The 18,484-nt window shown below is 44.1% G+C and overlaps 1 protein-coding gene across 2 annotated transcripts in view; it reads left to right on the top strand.

Moving 5' to 3' along the window:
* The first annotated feature begins 2 nt into the window (after window positions 1–2).
* Window positions 3–18,484, top strand: part of GAN (gigaxonin) — a 53,144-nt gene continuing 34,662 nt past the window's right edge. Inside the window, exon 1 of one of the 2 annotated variants that reach the window (XM_025988585.2) lies at window positions 3–319. In XM_025988585.2, coding sequence (XP_025844370.1) covers window positions 153–319 — 167 coding nt within the window. In that variant the 5' untranslated portion in view covers window positions 3–152. Of the gene's footprint in view, window positions 320–11,991; window positions 12,061–18,484 lie in introns of those variants that run through there. The other variant, XM_072731465.1, reaches the window with a different exon arrangement.

Below are 18,484 nucleotides of genomic sequence, written 5' to 3'. Positions count from 1 at the left end.
GTCTCCGAGCGCTGAGAGCCGGGCCGGACGGGCGCGCGCGCGCGGGCTGGGCAGGCGGGGAGCGCGCCGGCCGCGGGCAGCTCGAGGGGTCCGGCGGGGCGGCGGGGGCAGCGGGGGCAGCGGGACCAGTCCGCCGACGAGCCGGCGCCGCGATGGCCGAGGGCAGCGCCGTGTCCGACCCTCAGCACGCCGCGCGTCTGCTGCGAGCCCTCAGCTCGTTCCGCGAGGAGTCCCGCTTCTGCGACGCGCACCTGGTCCTCGACGGGGAGGAGATCCCGGTGCAGAAGAACATCCTGGCGGCGGCCAGCCCGTACATCAGGTGAGGAGGGGCCGCGCCGCCCGGAGCCCCCGGCCGCCCCGGCCCCTCCCCTCCGCTCCCCTCCCCTCCCCGCCGCCCGCCGCCCGCCGCCCGCTGGGCGCCGCGTCCCTCCGGGGCCCCGGGGCCGCCCCTGAGCTGCGGTCACCCTCGGGCCGGGCCTGTGCCCGCCGGAGCGCCCCCGGAGCCCGGGCCGCAGCCCTCCCGCGCTCCCTGCTGCGCCGCCCGCCGCCCGCCGCCCGCCGCCCGCCCGGGCCTCCGAGCTGCCCGGGGCCCCCGGACGCCGTCCTCGGCCGGCCCGGGACCCGCACCCGCACCCGCACCCGCGGGCGGGCAGGGCGGAGCCTCGCCCGGGCCTGGCCCTCGAGCGCGGCTGAAGTTTGCCGGCCGCTCGCCTCCGCCTCGCGTCGTGGGCCGGGCGCGCCCCTCCCGCCGGGGAGCCAAACAAGCGCTTCCTCGCCGGCCCGGGGCGCCGGGAAGCCCCGTGGGACCCTCTCCCCGGAGCGGCGGGCCGACCCGAGGCCCACGTTCTCGCCGGAGGTGCCTTCTCTTCACTTGCGGTGGAAGCTCCGCTTAGAACAGGGCTGTGCGTTAGAGACACGTTGGAGTAAGCCGTAGCTAATTTTAGAGCACTTACTGTCATTCTCAGGATGCGGTTGCAGGCGAGGATCCTGAGATTCTAGAGGCTCAGAGGGCATTTTAAAACTCAAGTAAAACAAAGCTTAACCCGATATGCTCGCCCCGCTTAACCGGGTTAATTGAGGTTGGTAAGATCCTGCCTAACCGAGCCTATCAGATCTTGCAGGGAAGCTATTATTCTCTTACAGCAACTTTCTTGCAAACTGGGTTGCTCTTTTAATAAAAGAAAGGAAAAAAAAAAAAAGCCAAAAGCTGGAGAAACTGTCCAGTAAGCTGGTTAAATATAGACTAATAGTAGAGACTGTCAGTGGAATCGACAGATCAGAAAAAGCAAAATGATGGGCACTGTGTTTTTAGTGCTGTGTCCCGGCCCAGCACAGCGCCCAAACTCCCATTTGCAGTTTTGCATTATCTGTGCTAAGTCAGAAGCCGTGCAGGCGCCCTTGGAACTTCTCCTGACTGCCTCCTGCAAATCCGCTTGCACTCCTTGTGGAGTTAAAGGGGGAGCGGAGAGAGTCTTAGTATGGAATTTGGATTGCCAGTAGGATAGCCCGCTCCTAGCTGGCAGTTCAGAGGTTTGAGCAATCCATGTCAAATCGGAATCAGCAGGTCAGAGTCTTCCCTGTATCCATAGTATTCTCTGTTTGGGGAAACACTTTGGACACGTTATTGTTGTAGTCCTGTAAGAGGCATCCAGCAGGCTCAAAAGAACATTACAAATCACCAAGCCCATGCTTTCTATCCCCTTTCCATGCTTCAATTTTCCCCATAACCTCTTATCACTATAGTGTGCTCTGTATTTTACTCATTGGCTTTGTCCATCTTCCCCAACCACAGTGTAAGCTCTGTGAGGCCAGGAATTTTTCTTTTGTCCATTACTGTATCCCTGGCAGCCAGAAAGAACGGTGCCTCGTGGTTCAGCGGATGTGCTGAATGCGTGATTGCCTGCCCTTCTTCTCCAGCAGGTTGGACATTAGACGATTGGCTCTGTTATATTTCATTTCAGATGCTCAGTTATCCCTAATTGAGAAGAGCCCTAGGCCTGTTTTCTCCTTCCAGCTTTTTTGCTTTTATAGCTGTGAGCTGTTGGCAGATGACTTAACTCTTGACTTCAGCTCACTCGTCTGATAAATGAGAGAGACAATGTGTCTTCATCTCATTTAATCTTTGACCTTCGCAGGAATATGTAATAGTGCTTTGAACTCCTCCAGGTGAGCACATGGGTCTCCAAAGTTAGTGGTGGTATTCCCTGCTGTATATGCTGTATTAGGAAAGGTGTGGTATCCTCTTGTGACAGGTGGCAAATCATGAGAATATTTAGTAATGTCAAATGTTACTTACTTATAATAGCAGTAACTAAGGCATGAAATGTTACCAGTCAAAGTGGCTAAGCTGGAAGGGACTTTAGATCTTCTCTGGTCTGATCCTGTTACTTCTCAAATAGGGAAATGGGGCTCAGTGGGCCTTAGTGATCTGTATTATGATGAAGTTAGTAGTACTTAGTGGATGAACTCAGATCAGACTCCAAGTTACTGACGCCTCATCTTCTACTGTAGCCATACCAAGTTACAACCTTAACTCATACTTAACTATTTTTTGCGTAAACTCTACTGTCAGTCGATTCACAATGTTGTAATTTAAATGCTTATCAAGTGCTTTTATATACTGTCTCATTTTCATTTTCACTTTCAACCATCTTGTTTTGTAGGTAGGGTGGATATTTTTGACCTTTTATAGATAAACATGAATCAGCCAGTATAGGTTTTTTTGCCAGTGACCGATTAATCATTTTAGGTTTATTTGTAGACGTGGTAAAATGTTCTTGATGTCTTGGTTATCTTTTAAAATGGTCAATCTCAAGACTACTTCAAAGTAATTTGACTGATCTGTATTACTACCGAGAAATAAACTGTTTAATAATATTTGACACCTATGATTTTGGGCTTTTATCTGTATCTGTTTTGTTTGAAAGGAACTCTAAAGAATTATGTTGAAACAAAATGAATTTGCATGTTCCAGCACTTGATATTTCTTTCCCTTTTGAAGCTTAAGCATTTAGGTCTGTGGTGTCATTAATCTATCTGGATTGGGTGTTCCAAAGTTTGGTAGTCTCTGAAATTTTATAAACATTTGAGTTTTGTTTATTTAATGTCATTAGGTAATCTAGTTTAAGTAACTATCCTAAGAAGCATAAAGTTGTGTGATTTAGAAACTGTTATATATTGCTTCTCAATGCTCAACAAAGGGAACCAATTCAGCTTTGTCAGAGTAGGAATTAAAGCAGTTAGCTTGGTATACTTTCTACTTAATATAGAAAAGCTTTTTAACCTAACTTATTGGTTTGATCTTTTCCTGTGCTTTATCTTTGGTTTAGGATTTATTTTTCCGCCTCATAGTCTTAGCTATCATACACTAGAAAGACTTTCAGTATAAAAGGGAAGAAACAGAAAATTTGTGTAGAGTACGTGTCATGCAGCGTCAGGATACAGATGATACTGAAAGGCAGGACCTTGCCTTGTCCATCATTAAGCTCAGTAAGTGGGATGCTGCTTTCACAGTACTCCCTCTACCCAGCTTTTCCTCATTCTGATCTCTGAATGATGTTTTCCTTTGGTTTGTTGGGTAAACTAAATCTAAATGTAGCCGATGACCTCTAAGGGTGGCAAAATTGAATTTGTTGATATAATGACCCACAGAATCTTTCCTTTCTCAGCAACCCTGAGACCTTCTGGGAAAGATTCCCTGAGGCTTATAGGAAATTTCCCTTTCTCTTGAATATTGCAAAGTTTGCTTTGCTTCATGTCTGAGGCTCTTCTGATTCTGGCACAATCCCATTGATCTGATACAGAGTTCAGACTCTTTTGTGAGCTGTGGTTCTTTGGGAATAAGATATGTGAAAAGGATTTGCAGAGAACTGCTGTATGAATCTGCGGGGCCATGTGCAGGTTCCTGTCTTTTATTCACTCTCTTTTGGGGAGAGAGGTGCTATTTATTTATGACATATATTCCACATCCATGATCCTCTCCAGTCGGAAGTTTTTTGAAACGATGCCATCAGCCTTGGCCAGTTGGAGGATGAAGTCCTCTGATTCACCCAACCTGTGTATGCCCTCCCAGATAGCATTGGTTTTAAACTGGCTGTTGAGCTTGCCTGTCACCTTGTCAGCCTCAACTACATTTACTTGCATGGATGTGTGGTCCTTATAGCTGACAAAGTAGTTGCTGGCGGAACATTTCCACAGCATGGACAGGTACACAAACTTGCCTGCATCCTCCTGCACGTCGAGGATGTGCCTACTGTCACCTCCGCAAACATGGACCCAGAAAAGCCTCTATTCATTTTGAGAATTTCATTTTTTTTTTCCTAGAGGATCTATTGGAACATTAATTTATTTAGCATTTCCTGGAGCTAAAGTCCAGGAGAGTAAAGGGAAGAAAAAGTCTCAAGATTTTTAGATCCCTTGAATCAGCGGACAGTAAGAATGGCAGTTTGTCCCCCTTCCTTATTTTTTTCGGACAAAGCTGGTCTTGCAAGGGTGGAGTAGAGACGTTGGGCCCAGAATCCAGCCTACATTGTTTTGGACTGCATTTCTGGGATTTGGTTTCCTCATCTGCAAAGTGAGGTTGGCCAGGCCCCATGAATGGCAGATCCCCTTTAAGTCTGAATTGTGCAGCTCCATGGTATTTTTGTTTTGCTGTGTGTGTATATGTTGTGGAGAGGGGGTCTGTTTCTGTTCTTACAGCTTTATTGTATCATTTAAAGTTGTGTTGTGCATTGACATTAAAGCATTTCCTTTGCCCTGTCATACAGGATTTGGTTGGGTATTCTATATAAACCCAGCCTCGTAGAGCTGTTCTGTAACAAGCATTTACTTTATGTTGTTAATCTGGATGTATTCCAAGGCCTAATTATCGATGAGTCTGTTTTGCCATTTAAATCTAAACTTTGACTCATAGATGATGCTGATGAACTACTTATGGAGACTAATATGATCTCTGTAGGAAGTCCAAGTTTCAGAACAGCATAGAAATTGTCATCATCCTTTCTTTGGGCACCTGAAACCTGTCCTGTGCTTGATAGGCCCTAAGGTCCATTAGTTGTCTACTGTGTGCAGAGCACACTGCTAGTACCCAAGTCCCTTTTCTGAGACTTACGCTTTGAGTTTGAGGTCCCTTGCATGCAGCTGCTCCTAACTGTCATGGGATTTTGAATGGTGACTGTAGCCTGTTAAGTTGCTTAGTTAGTGCCCAAGGGTTCAGCTATAAGAAGCTTCTGTTCTGAGACTCTTAACTGAATCTTGAGTGTTCTTCAATTCAAATGGTGACACCTGCCTCTTGCTGTTCTTCATGGTGATGGGAAATAAGTTGGGCCTGAATATCTTGTAATGGATCTGGGCCTTGTTTGTGTCTAGCCGCTGTAAGGCATCCCAAACAACTACTTCACAAAATAACATCTGTCCTGAAGGGCTTGCAGTCACATCACACAAAATGATTTTTTTTTCTTCTTCTCCTCTTTGTGTTTCTCCCACTTCTCCTTCCCCCTTTTTTTTTTTTTTAAGATTTTATTTATTTATTCATGAGAGACACACAGAGAAAGAGAGGTAGAGACACAGGCAGAGGGAGAAGTAGGCTCTACTCAGGGAGCCCGACGTGGGACTTGATCCTAGGTCTCCAGGATCAGGCCTTGGGCTGAAGGCAGTGCTAAACTGCTGAGCCACCCGGGGCTGCCCTCTCCTTCCCTTTTTAGTGTTGGCATTTGTGTTTGATTCAACCCTGTGAGTTTTTCAGAACTGATACTAAAGTATGTTCTGTTTCAGAAGACCAAAGCAGTATTTTCTTTGGCTTCTAAGGAAACTAAACACTTGCGAGTTGGAGCTCCACATTTAACATAGATTACTCATTTCAGCCTAAAGGTATTTGTTTATTTATCTGAAACAGTGGTTCCTCCTTCTAGTAGCAGTGAATGCTCTAAGTCTGGAGAGGTTTTTGGAAGGTTTCAAATGATGAAACAAATCAGTACTCGTTAGACTAATGAGTCTGACATAAAGTGAAATGTTGAGTGTTTAGATTTAACTGTAGAACTTGCCTGAGGATTATTATGAGTAACAGTATATGTGATAGAAGTAAAAGGTAGCTCTAATGAACACAGATAAGTTCTCATTCTTTAACCTATGCCTTTTGACTTCTACCTCTTCTTACAGTTTGTATTTTTCCCTGTAAGTCCTCTTCAATGTTTTTAAAGTAATTTCTCTTAGGTAATTTAGAGAGTCAAGCGAAGTGCTTTTCCACAAACTCTGGTTCTTAGGATGTAGATTTGGATAATACAGTCTAAGCGTCTGGATTACAAAGCCACTCTATTGTTTACACTGTTCATCAGTTTGTCTCATGATATCAAAGTGAGGTTTAAAATCTATTTATAATCCATAAAGAAAACATAATTAGGACAAATAAGGAGTCATTTGGCTTATAAGTACCGTGAGGTTAGTCCTTCAGGGAGCCGCATGATCCTTGGGCAGAAGACAAGTCTATCATTTTGTCCACTGAAGCTGTAATATAAATGAATAATTTGTAAGTTAGAATTCTAGGTTAAGGGTGGAGACGTGGAGGTATGGGGTGTGACAAGTGGCACTGTGGTTGCAGCCTTGAATTCAAGTACTTCCTGTGGGCTCTCCATCCCCTGAGACATGCTGGGTCCAAAGAAGGAAGGAAATGAGAGGCTGAGACGGAGTGGCATCTGTAGTTCTTTGGAGGGCAAAGGTCATGTGTGTCTAAATGCCCGCTAGTGCTCAGCCAAAGCTCTTGACCCCTGTGCTCAGAGGAGCAGAGAGTGAAGTCTTCTTTCTTGGTAGTTACTGCCAAAAAGTGACTTAGCTCTAAAATGATGGTCTAATGTTTGCGGATTCCATTCCTCTGTGAGAATAAATTATAATATTTTCCCCTCTATTCAGAGAGATTTAAAAAATAGAATACTTATGGAAGATAAGGTCTTGGTAAAATTTTGTTAAATGAGACAGGCTTTAAACACTAAGGCTTTGAGAGCATGTATCGGAAATGGAAGATGGAAGGTTTCGTTTTAAAAAATAGACTGATGAGTTATGGGATATAGACAAATAAAATGAGTTATGGGATATAGACAAAATGTCCTTCATATCCGTTGTCAAGTTAACGTGCTGATGGGTATAGAACCTTAAATGTCGGGAACCCTGGGTGGCGCAGTGGTTTGGCGCCTGCCTTTGGCCCAGGGCGCGATCCTGGAGACCCGGGATCGAATTCCATGTCGGGCTCCCGGTGCATGGAGCCTGCTTCTCCCTCTGCCTGTGTCTCTGCCCCCCCCCCCCTCACTCTCTGTATGAACATAAATTAAAAAAAAAAAATTTAGAACCTTAAATGTCTATTTTTGCTCACAGATATTTTGTGATTCTTTTCAACTACTGAGTGTTTCTGTAGTTTTCTTTTTAGGAATAATTTTAGGAATAATTAGGAAAATTTTCCTAATAATTTAGGAATAATATTCCTAAAAAATTAGGAATAATTTTTTGATTCTTGTGATTTTTGTATTTAGCATGGTAAGATGAATAGAAATACCATGGAACATGGTTTCATAGTCACATGAGCATCTTCAGTAACTAGTTGCCTGTACTTCTGAATAATTATGAATTGTTTATTATTATTGAGCTCAAATTATTTTTAGACTTTTGCCACTTAAATCATATCTGTCCTTGAATTGGAGGAAACGTCTCATTGAAGTATGGGGTTGGTATGAGCCTCTTCTGAAGTGGCCGTGGTCGGAAGTTTGGGAAAGTGGCCCTGTGAAGAGCCAAGAGAATCCTCGGTTCCCCTTCTCTCCTTGCCCACTTCTCCTTCAGGGTGGAATTGGAGGCCAGTATCCTCTGTTGTCTTCCTATATAGTCTTTTGGTTAGTAAAAGGAAGCCTTTCCTACCAATGCCCAGTTTTTCTTCCGACACCAAAGCTAGTGTGCAAAGTTTAGACCTACCCTAGCATATAGGGGACATTGTGGGTGTGATTGATTAATTGGTTTCTTTGTTTGCTTGTTGGATTTCCTGCCTGGCCCCTGTACTGCCTTGTGTGAACAGAGATACCAACTTTATCCCTGCCTGAAAATGCTAGTCCCTATGGTTGGCAGGGTGGGAATAAAATTTCAGTTTTCTCACCTCCTGCAGTTGGGGGATGCAGGGGAAAGAACAAAGATTGACTTCCTTTCCCTACCATCTCCTTTGCTATTGATAGGAAAGTGAATTATGAAAATATGCACCACTGTCACAGCTGTTGGTACACTATTTCTTTTTTAAGATTTTATTTATTTATTCATGAGAGACTCAGAGAGAGAGGCAGAGACACAGGCAGAGGGAGAAGCAGGCTCCATGCAGGGAACCCGACGCGGGACTCAATCCCCGGTCTCCAGGGTAACACCCTGGGCCGAAAGGCTGCGCCAAACTGCTGAGCCACCCTGGCTGCCCTGTTGGTACATTCTTAGAAATGTCATCCCTGCCTTAACCCATACACTTGTGGGATTGCACTTAACCAATAATAAACTACAGTTCAAGAATTAACATTGTCTTTTTTTCCAAAGAAGACATCCAAATGGTCAACAGACACATCAAAAGGTGCTCGACATCACTCATCATCAGGGAAATGCAAATCAAAGTCACAGTGAGATGTTACTGTATACCTGTTAGAAGGGCTAAAATAAAAAAGATAAGAAATAGCAAGTGTTGGCAAGGATGTAGAGAAGGAACCCTCATACATTGTTGCTGGGAATACAAACTGGTATAGTCACTGCAGAAAACAGTATGGAGATTCCTCAGAAAATTAAAATTAGAAATAACATATCCAATAATTCCACTATTGTTTATCCAAGAAAATGGAAACACTAATTTGAAATATATATATATATATATTCCTACATTTATTGCAGCATTATTTACAATAGCCAAGACATGTAAGCAACCTGAGTGTCCAACAATAGATGAATGGGTAAGGAAGATGTGGTATATGTATATGGTGGAATATTACACAACCATGAAAAAGGATAAGATCCTGCCATTTGAGACAATATGGATGAGCCTAGAGGGTTTTATGCTTAGTGAAATAAGTCAGAGTGAGAAAGAAAATATCATATAATTTCACACATAAGTAAAATCTAAAAGAAAAAAAAAGCCATAAATGAATAAACAACAAAAAGCAAAAACTCAGACCTAGAAATACAGAGAACGAGCTTATAGTTCTGGGAGCTGGTGGGGGGTGGGGTGATGGTAAGGGGGAGATACAGGCTTCCAATTATGAAATGAGTAAGTCATGGGAATAGAAGGCACAGCATAGGGAATAAAGTCAGTAATATTATAATAGTTGTATGGCAACAGATGGTAGCCACACTTGTGGTGAGCACAGCATAATGTACAAACTTGTGAGTCGCTATGTTGTACACCTGAAACTAAGGTAACATTGAGTGTCATCTGTTCTCAAAAAGAAAAAAAATCCATTTTAAAAAAGCATTAAAAAAATAGCATTGTCTTAAAGTATTGAAATGTCCTATGTATTAACTCATCACAGCTTGAGTTGGCAGTAAAGGGACCTTATAGTCATTAGTGTTATCGGTCTCAGGGCTTGACTGTAGGTTTAGACATTTGTTCTTCAGATACTCCTGAAGATACTCTGACAGCTAGGTGCTGGGAAGACCATGGTAACAGGTGACAGACAAGGACACATTTCACTAGTTGACAGAGTATTGCACTTTCCAAGGCTTTGTTTTCTTTGTGTGCTGGCTGCTATCTGAGTGCATGTCCCACAAACAGTGTCAAAACTGAGACTAAGTACGTGGAAACTAAATTACTTCATATTTTTTCCTACCTCTGTGGGGCTAGGAAAGGAAATAAACATTGACCCAAAGACTTTTCAACTGATTTTTGATGTTCGCTTAATTTTTTAGTACTGTGTATCCTGATGTTGTGTGGTACCATCCATTTCAAGAATGGGAAAAGGATACATTGACTTTATTTTTGGAGTAGATCATTCTGAGAGTCAGCTGTAAAAGTATATTGAAATGACTCATCTGATCATTCACTACTACATTAGTGACCCCAGTTAATCACATTTACAGAAACACCTGTCTTTAAATAGAGAACATGGATTCTTGCTCAAAGTTCCCTAATATGCCCATTCATTCACTAAACTTTTCTTGAGTGTTTTTGTGCTGCACAGCCATGCACTGGGCACACGGGGCTCCAGCACCCGTGAGTCCATCTGAGGAGGCAGGCAGTGAAGAAGCTCACCACAGGGAGATGTAAGGGATGGACATGGGTGCTGCTGCAGTCTGGAGGGCTGACTGTGGTGGTAGAGGAGGAGGAGGATTTGACATGAGCAGGGGTGGAGGGTGGGGTTGGGCAGGGGGTAGCTCAGGGGGCACAGGAAACTGAAGGGCTGTGGTCCAGGGACGAGAACAGACTGGCACATCAGATGGGGGCAGGGTCAGAAGGATGCCAACACAAGATGGTGAGCGCTAGGTAGAATGGCATGAAACAAGGTTAGCAGGGTGGACAGGACCCCATTGTTCTGGGTTGGCCCTCACTCTGTGCTCCAGTAAGATTAAACTTTCACTGTAGCATTCCCCTGAGTTTGGGAGCTGACTGGGGAGGTAGTGGGGGGTGGGCAAGGAACCCAATAGAATCTTCCAACATAGTTTAGTTCAAACAAGAGTTGAGGTTTTATTTTAAGGGTTATGTATGGATAGACCCTGAGGTTTTAAGAAGGAAAAGATGTGGTCCTATTTAGGAGGATGCTGCAGTTGTTGGGCCGGGAAATAAGGAGGCCCTGAACGAGGGTTTGTCAGTGAGTCAGAGTGAACTATCTGGATTACAGATAGTGGCAATAGGATTTGTCATTGAGAAGAAGGGAAGGACCAAAGAGAGTCTTAAGTTTACATCCTCCTGATCACCAGGAAACCGTGCTTATCACTTACTGTATCAGATTAGGGACCGCTTTAGAGAATCTGTTCTCAAAGTTTACACCTTAGTTACGCAAAGACAGAGCATAGGATAGAAACTAATTGAATTGTATAAATGCCTGTGGCTATAGGAGTTGTGCAGGGGAAGGAGTACTTAGGTGATCACCTAAGGCTTCATGCAGGAAACAGAACTTGGGCAGAGCCTTGAAGAGGAAAGACTAGGGAGTGAGGGAGTGGTGGTGCCCACAGAGGGGCAAGGATCATTCAGGCAAGAGAAAGGTAGGCTCAGGATCAGAAGATGTGCATCACATAGTCAGTAGACTCACTGGACTGGAGGCTCAAATAGGCATGGTTGCAGGTGTGGATGACAGGCAGGTAAGAGCTATATTCAAGAGTGCCAGCTAATTAGCTGTGATTTTTATTCACTCATTAAACACTAGTACTATGAATGGAGCTTCACTTCAGGAAGATGACTTAGTAGTTGTACATACACAGGACTGGGAGGGCACTGGAGTTGCTGGCTGCTGTGGACAGCTTGCCGTGGCAGTATCCTGGGCACCAGAGAGTGGCCAGTATCCAGGATTCGGGAAGAAAGCAGCCTGCCATTCACTGAATGTGGGGACCAAGGATGAGGAAGGAAAAGAGGGAGGTAGCGGGTTTTCAGCCTGGCTGCCTAAGGAAAGTGGGGAACGTAACATTTTGTTTTGTGTTGAATTCTCTTCTGCTTCTTGAAGATTCTACGAGTGCTTCGCAGATCTGTGAATATGTGTGTTTATTTTTACACGTGTTTCTTAGCTCTGCCTTTCTCAACCTCCTCTTTCCTGGCAGACACATTTGTGCTCATCCTTCAGGACCTGGTTCCCATAGCTATTTCCCCAGTTCCACCTAGTAGTCCTTCCCTTTCAGCTCCTCTAGCATATTGTGCGTGCCCTCAGCGCTGCCTGCCGGTCTGTCATTTAGTGGGGAGAAATAGGTGGACTGGGTGCTTTCAGAGCCCTTGTCTTTATCTCTAGGGCCAGAGGCACTAAGCCGACTACTGGAAACCCCATCCACAAGAGGAGTGGGTTGGCTGCTGTCTATAGGGACTGACGAAGACTTGGAAGATCAGAGTTCAGGATGCTGGACACGCTGCTTCCAGACAAGGTTACACTTCTTGCTATAACATTTTGCTGAGTAGCTGAACATCTGCTGGGGTCGGGGCAAAGGGACAGAATAAACCATCCTACAGCAGAGGTTCCTGCAAGAGTCTTGAATTTGCTCTGTTTGAGATGCACAGTCAACCCAACAGGCCATTTCTGGTGCCAGGAAACCTGGGGAAGGGACCAAATTCTTTATTCAGAAGGAGCAGCTCCAGTGAGAGCGCTTTTGTTACAACATGACTAAAGAATTAATTGAGGAGCATTCATTCCCTTGACAACATTTTGGAAGGCACTTTCAGCTTCAAGTTGTTTGGAGAAGTTTATACCGGTAGATTGTAAATTACGGAGGCGCCAGAAGCAAGAAGGCGGCTTGAAGCTGCTGGAGAGGCGCTCAGCACATCCTTTCTGAAAGGGAGCTCATGGGGCTATGTTGAGGCTGTTTTTGTTTCTGTTTTTCTCTACCCCCACTATCTCCTTTCCCAAAAAGAAAAAAACAAAACCCTGTTTCTTAACCTTCATTTCATGCTTTGAACTACTTTGAAAGGATGAATATGAACACAATAATATATTCATATAAATTCTTACTTTTCCGTTGAGTTTATTCAGGAGTTCCACTTGCTCTGCCTTTGAAAAGGCATAAGCCCTCCTTCTGACTCTCTACATTGGCAACGAGGGAATAGAAGGTGAATAGAAATACGGAAGTTCTGTAGTTCTTCGTGCCATTTGTATGCTGCAGTGAAAAAGAACCAGAGGAGCCAGTTTTCAGTTAAAGAACCCTTGTCAGAAGTGCCCCCAAATCAGAGGGCCAGCGCTTGAGAGGACCATGTTCATGGGGTCTTCAAAGGGCACAGAAGGAGCCTCTTTTAAATAGCATCTGAAAATGCATTCTGAGTAGAAAATCTGGAACTGTCTTGACAGGTTGTGGCATGAATATCTGTCTTTTATGTGCGTTTCCAGAAGGTCAGGGTGTGACCAGAGTGAGGGCTCAGGCTTGTTTCATTCTAGAGGAATTTTTTGCTTCACAAGTTTGCTGCATCATGATTCTGCCTTTGAACTCATCTTAAAACTTTAACATGCATTTTCAAACCTTGTCTTCTAAGAGGTAAATTTTATTGACTGCTTTATTTGCAAAATTACAAGAACCAGATTTAAATATTAAGATTTTTTTTTTACACAAAAATAATCACAAAAGATCACACAAGAGTTATTTATGTCACCCTAAATTCTAGTTCTGGACAGCCTACTTGTCATCCGGAAGGACCCGTCACTTATGGTTCATCTTTCCCTCTCCTTTCTTACAGTTCAATATCATGCCCTAATCATCCTTTTTAATAGCCAGTTGTTATTACATCATGTTGCTGTGTGATGCAACTTGCTTCATCATTCCCCTTTGACATTTTAATATCCAGTTCTTTTTTCTTTTTCTTTTTTAAAGATTTTATTTATTCATGAGGCACACAGAGAGGAGAGAGAGAGAGAGAGAGAGAGGCAGGGACATAGGCAGAGGGAGAAGCCGGCTCCATGCATGGAGCCCGATGTGGAACTTGATCCCAGACCCTGGGATCATGCCCTGAGCCAAAGGCAGATGCTCAACTGCTGAGCCACCCAGGTGTCCATAGACCGGATTTTTAAATGTTGTATGCTTTCTACTATAAAAATATTTAGAGTAGGGTTTGGCAAAGTTTTTCTGTACAGAGTCGAATATTTTAGGCTTTTCAGGCCACAGGGGGCCTCTGACACATAGTCTTCTTGGTTTTTGTTTTAACAACCTTTTAAAAATATAAAAACCATTTTTAGCTCAAAGACCCTACAGAAATAGGCAGTAGGTTGTAGTTTGTTGACCATTGACCCTAGAGTATTAATTTTTTTTAAGTTCAGATATAGAAACTATAACCCTGAAGATCATCTTTATTTTTTTAAAGATTTATTTATTTATTATTCATAGAGACACAGAGAGAGAGAGAGAGGCAGAGACACAGGCAGAGGGAGAAGGGGAGAAGCAGGCTCCATGCAGGGAGCCTGACGCAGGACTTGATCCTGGGCCTCCCAAGATCACACCCTGGGCCAAAGGCAGGCACCAAACCACTGAGCCACCCAGGGATCCCCTGAAGATCATCTTTAAAGCCACTTAAATCATGTAACGATGACTTGTAGGCCAGCTTTGGGTAGAACAGAGATCCACAGTCAAGACTGATTCTCCCTGGCCCACCCTCCCATCTTCTCCTCTTTCTTCTAGGATGTTCTATTGCATATCTTCTTCCTTCTATATTTTTAATTTTTCCCTTCTCTTCTGGCTCCTTCCCTTGGCACAGAGACATGCTTGAGTCTCTTCCAGTGCCTGGTACATGGGAGATATACAAATGTCCAGATGCATCTCTGCATCCTCTGCTAACAAGCACATGATTCTTTTTTAAATTGTTATTATTTGTTTAAGTAGGTTCCATGCCCAGCATGGAGCCCAACCTGGGACTTGAACTCATGACCCCAGGATCAAGACCTGAGATCAATCAAGAGTCAGACACTTGGGCAGCCTGGGTGGCTCAGTGGTTTGGCGCCTGCCTTTGGTCCAGGGCGTGATCCTGGAGACCCGGGATCGAGCCCCATGTCGGGCTCCCTGCATGGAGCCTGCTTCTCCCTCTGCTTGTGTCTCTGCCTCTCTCTCTCTCTCTCTCTGTGTGTGTGTGTGTGTGTGTCTCTCATGAACGAATAAATAAAATCTTAAAAAAAAAAAAAGACTCTTAACCAACTGAGCCATTCAGGCACCCCAAAAGCACATAATTCTTTATATAAGGGTCTTTATCTTGTCCATGGTCTCACCTCTTTTTTTCCTTCTCTTGTCTCCTGTCTTATCACTCCATTAAAATGCTCTTAAAAATTGCTAAAAAGAATGACCAAATCTAGTGAAAACTTGGAAGTGTTTATCTGACTCGGCCTGTCTGCTCTGTTTATCACTCTTGGTCATTTTCTTGACACTTGGTCTCTGCAGGCTCCTGTGACCCCTCTTGTCCCATTTCCCCTACAGTCAGCTTTTCTGGCTCTCCTCCCTTTTTCTCACTATACGTGATGTGGCACAAGGTCTGTCCTCCCCCTCCACTCTCTCATAATATCATCTACTCCGGAGATGCCGCCACCTTGGCCTCTCCTGAGCACCAGGCCAGCTCCCTTCCCCAAGGTGGGCAGTCCTCCCTTCACCTCGCTGGTCAGTATATTGCCAGATTCCCTGGGAGAAACTGGAAGTCCTTAGGGATGCACCCCCACACATACATCTAAATGACACATCTCAGATCTCCACAACCTGTCTCTGCTTCACCATTACTGCTGCTCACATTCCAGCCACTGTAGTTCCAGAAGGTGACAGAACTGGTCTGTCTGTCTCCATGCTCGATCCCCATCAGTCTTCCACACTTGCTGCTGCTGCCACAGTGATGCTTCTAGAAGGTAATTAGATAATGCATAAAGCTAATGTCTTCCGAGATGAGGTTGATGCAGGTACTGGAGCAGGAAAAATACACCATGAGCCTAGAGTATTTGTGCCAGAAAGTAAGGAGGTGCCCAAAAGACGAGAGAGCCAACGTGAAAGAACTCTCAGTGCCCAAGGCTGTGGCAATTTGAGCAAGGAAATGAATATCAATAACATTGGATTATATACCATAGAACAGAACACATATCCACATGTGTAGGCATGAGTAAGTGAATTGAGTGGGTGAATAAATAAATGAGGAAAAGGGATAGCTTTTTTTTTCAGTTTTATAAAAAAAATTTTGGGAGAGAATGTGCATGCACAAGCTGGGGCAGAGAGGGACAGAGGGAGAGAGAGAAAATCTTAAGCAAACTCCACACCCAGCATAGAGCCCAATGGGCTTGATCTCACGACCCTGAGATCATAACCTGAACTGAAACCAGGAGTTGGACGCCTAATTGACCAAGCCACCCAGGCGCTCTGAGATAGCTCTTCCTTACTGAAGAATTTCCATTAATAAATGTAGATGGAATAAAAGAATAGAAAATCATTATTTGAGCACCATAATAATAATTATTATAGGCAAGATCTACCAGTGGATACTAAAATCAGTGGGCAAGAGTTTGGGGAGAGAAAGGATATTTGGATATTCTCAAATTATCTCCTCCAATAGATTTAACAAAGGGAAACTTTGGAACTTTAACTTCTTAATAGGAACTTTAACTTCTTAATGGAGAAACCCAGCAGACACCATCATAGCCAAGTGGCCAAGGTTAACATCCTTTTCATCAACATCACAACATGCTGCACAGGACATGATACCACTTTTGTAGGGTTTCTGCCAAAAATGTGTAACCTCAGTCTAATCATAAGAAATTAAACTAAACTTGAGGGACATTGTACAAAGTAATTGACCACAACTCACCAAAGAGTCAAGGCCTTAAAAGGTGAAGATTTGAAGGACTGTCATGAGTTGGAGACAATCATCAACTGAAGTTTGGAATCCCAGATTGGACCACAGAACAGAGAGAAGACATTAAGAGGAAAACTGGTGAAATCTGAATAAAGTCCATAATTTATTTAATAGTATTATACCAATAAATATTTAGTTCTTAGTATTGATAGGTATACTAAGATGATTTAAGATACCAACATTAGTGAAAGCCAGATGAGGGGGATATAGGAACTCTATGATTAAAAACTTTTCTGTAAGCCTAAAATTATTTCAGAATAAAAAGTTTTAAGTAATTCCTCACATATAGCTCCATCTCCCTCAAGGGGAAGTCCAGATCTGTGTGTTTGCCTAGGTCCTCCAGGAGCTGGCTCGCCCCTGTCCTCCTTCCCCATGTGCTACTCTCTCCAGCCATGCTCAGCTGATTGTCCCCGTCATTCCTTGAGTGCCACAATACTTACTTTACTGCCTTTGCTGTCCTCGCTTCTCAGTGTGAAATGCTCAGCCGAGGTCCTATTCAGGTCTACTTCTGTGAAGCATTCTCTGACCAGTCTCCTTGGAGAACTATTTTGCCTCCATGGTACTTAGCACAGCACCTGCTCCACCGTCTTTACAGTGATTCACTTGTCCTGCCCCCTTGGTGTCTTTTTGTGTCTCCTGTGACTGTTCCTCTGTCTGCCTTTATCTTTCTTGGTATTGGCACGTTTGGTGGGTGAACACTTAATTTGGTAGGTTGTTCCTCAACTTGGGTTTGTTTGATTTCTTCTTTCTTTCTTTCTTTCTTTCTTTCTTTCTTTCTTTCTTTCTTTCTTTCTTTTCTTTCTAATTTATTTATTTATTTATTTATTTATTTATTTATTTATTTATTTATTTATTTATGATAGTCACAGAGAGAGAGAGGCAGAGGGAGAAGCAGGCTCCATGCACTGGGAGCCCGGCATGGGATTCGATCCCGGGTCTCCAGGATTGCGCCCTGGGCCAAAGGCAGGCGCCAAACCGCTGCGCCACCCAGGGATCCCTGATTTCTTAAATTTAGACTGAGGTTATGCATTTGTGGCGAGAAGACCACAGGAGTGACGTGGCACCCCTCTCCATGTACCGTGTCAGGCGCCATGATGTTGGTTTGTCCCAGCTTTAGATAACATTAGTTGATCACATGGTTAAAGATGGTGTCCACTGGTTTAATCCACTGTTTTTCTCTTTGTAATTAAGAATTATGGGGCTAATTAGAAATGACAAATACCCATCATTTGCTTCAATGTGGATGCAACTGGAGGGTATTATGCTGAGTGAAATAAGTCAATCGTAGAAAGACAAACATTATATGGTCTCATTCATTTGAGGAATATAAGAAATAGTGAAAGGGAATAAAGGGGAAAGGAGAGAAAATGAGTGAAAATATCAGTGAAGATGACAGAACATGAGAGACTCCTAACTCTGGGAAACAAACAAGGGGTAGTGGAAGGGGAGGTGGGCAGGGGGATGGGGTGACTGGGTGAAGGGCACTGAGGGGGGCACTTGACGGGATGAGCACTGGGTGATAGGCTATATGTTGGCAAATTGAACTCCAATTTAAAAAAAAAAAGAATTATGGGGCTATACTTTGAGATCATGAAAGTATTCCATGCCTCATCAACTTTTGCCAGTTCTAGCATCCACTTGTGCTTTGTAACTCAGTCACTCCTTCTGTTAGTTATTAGACTCCTGAGTCTCAGGCTTATGCAGCTGGGTAGAGAATAGCACCGCGTCCTAAGATGGGGACAGCCTGGGGGAGAAATAGGCTTTCAGCAGGCTAGGAAAGAGATTTCTTGTGGGACATAATGCTAGAGGCTTCAGACTTGTAGAAATAACTTGTGGCATTTCATTTTACTGATCCAAAGCCCATGGTTACAAGTGATGGTTCATCAGTCCCTCGAGATCAGGGCCCACCAACTAGTTGAGATCTGATTTCTGAATCCGTACCTGGTACTTGATGCTCTGCCTGGAACAGTGGAGGGACTTATAGCAAGGTCACTG

This window comes from Vulpes vulpes, chromosome 12 (genome assembly GCF_048418805.1).
Source record: "Vulpes vulpes isolate BD-2025 chromosome 12, VulVul3, whole genome shotgun sequence".
Taxonomy (NCBI): domain Eukaryota; kingdom Metazoa; phylum Chordata; class Mammalia; order Carnivora; family Canidae; genus Vulpes; species Vulpes vulpes.
This window is presented reverse-complemented; position numbering and strand designations above follow the sequence as displayed.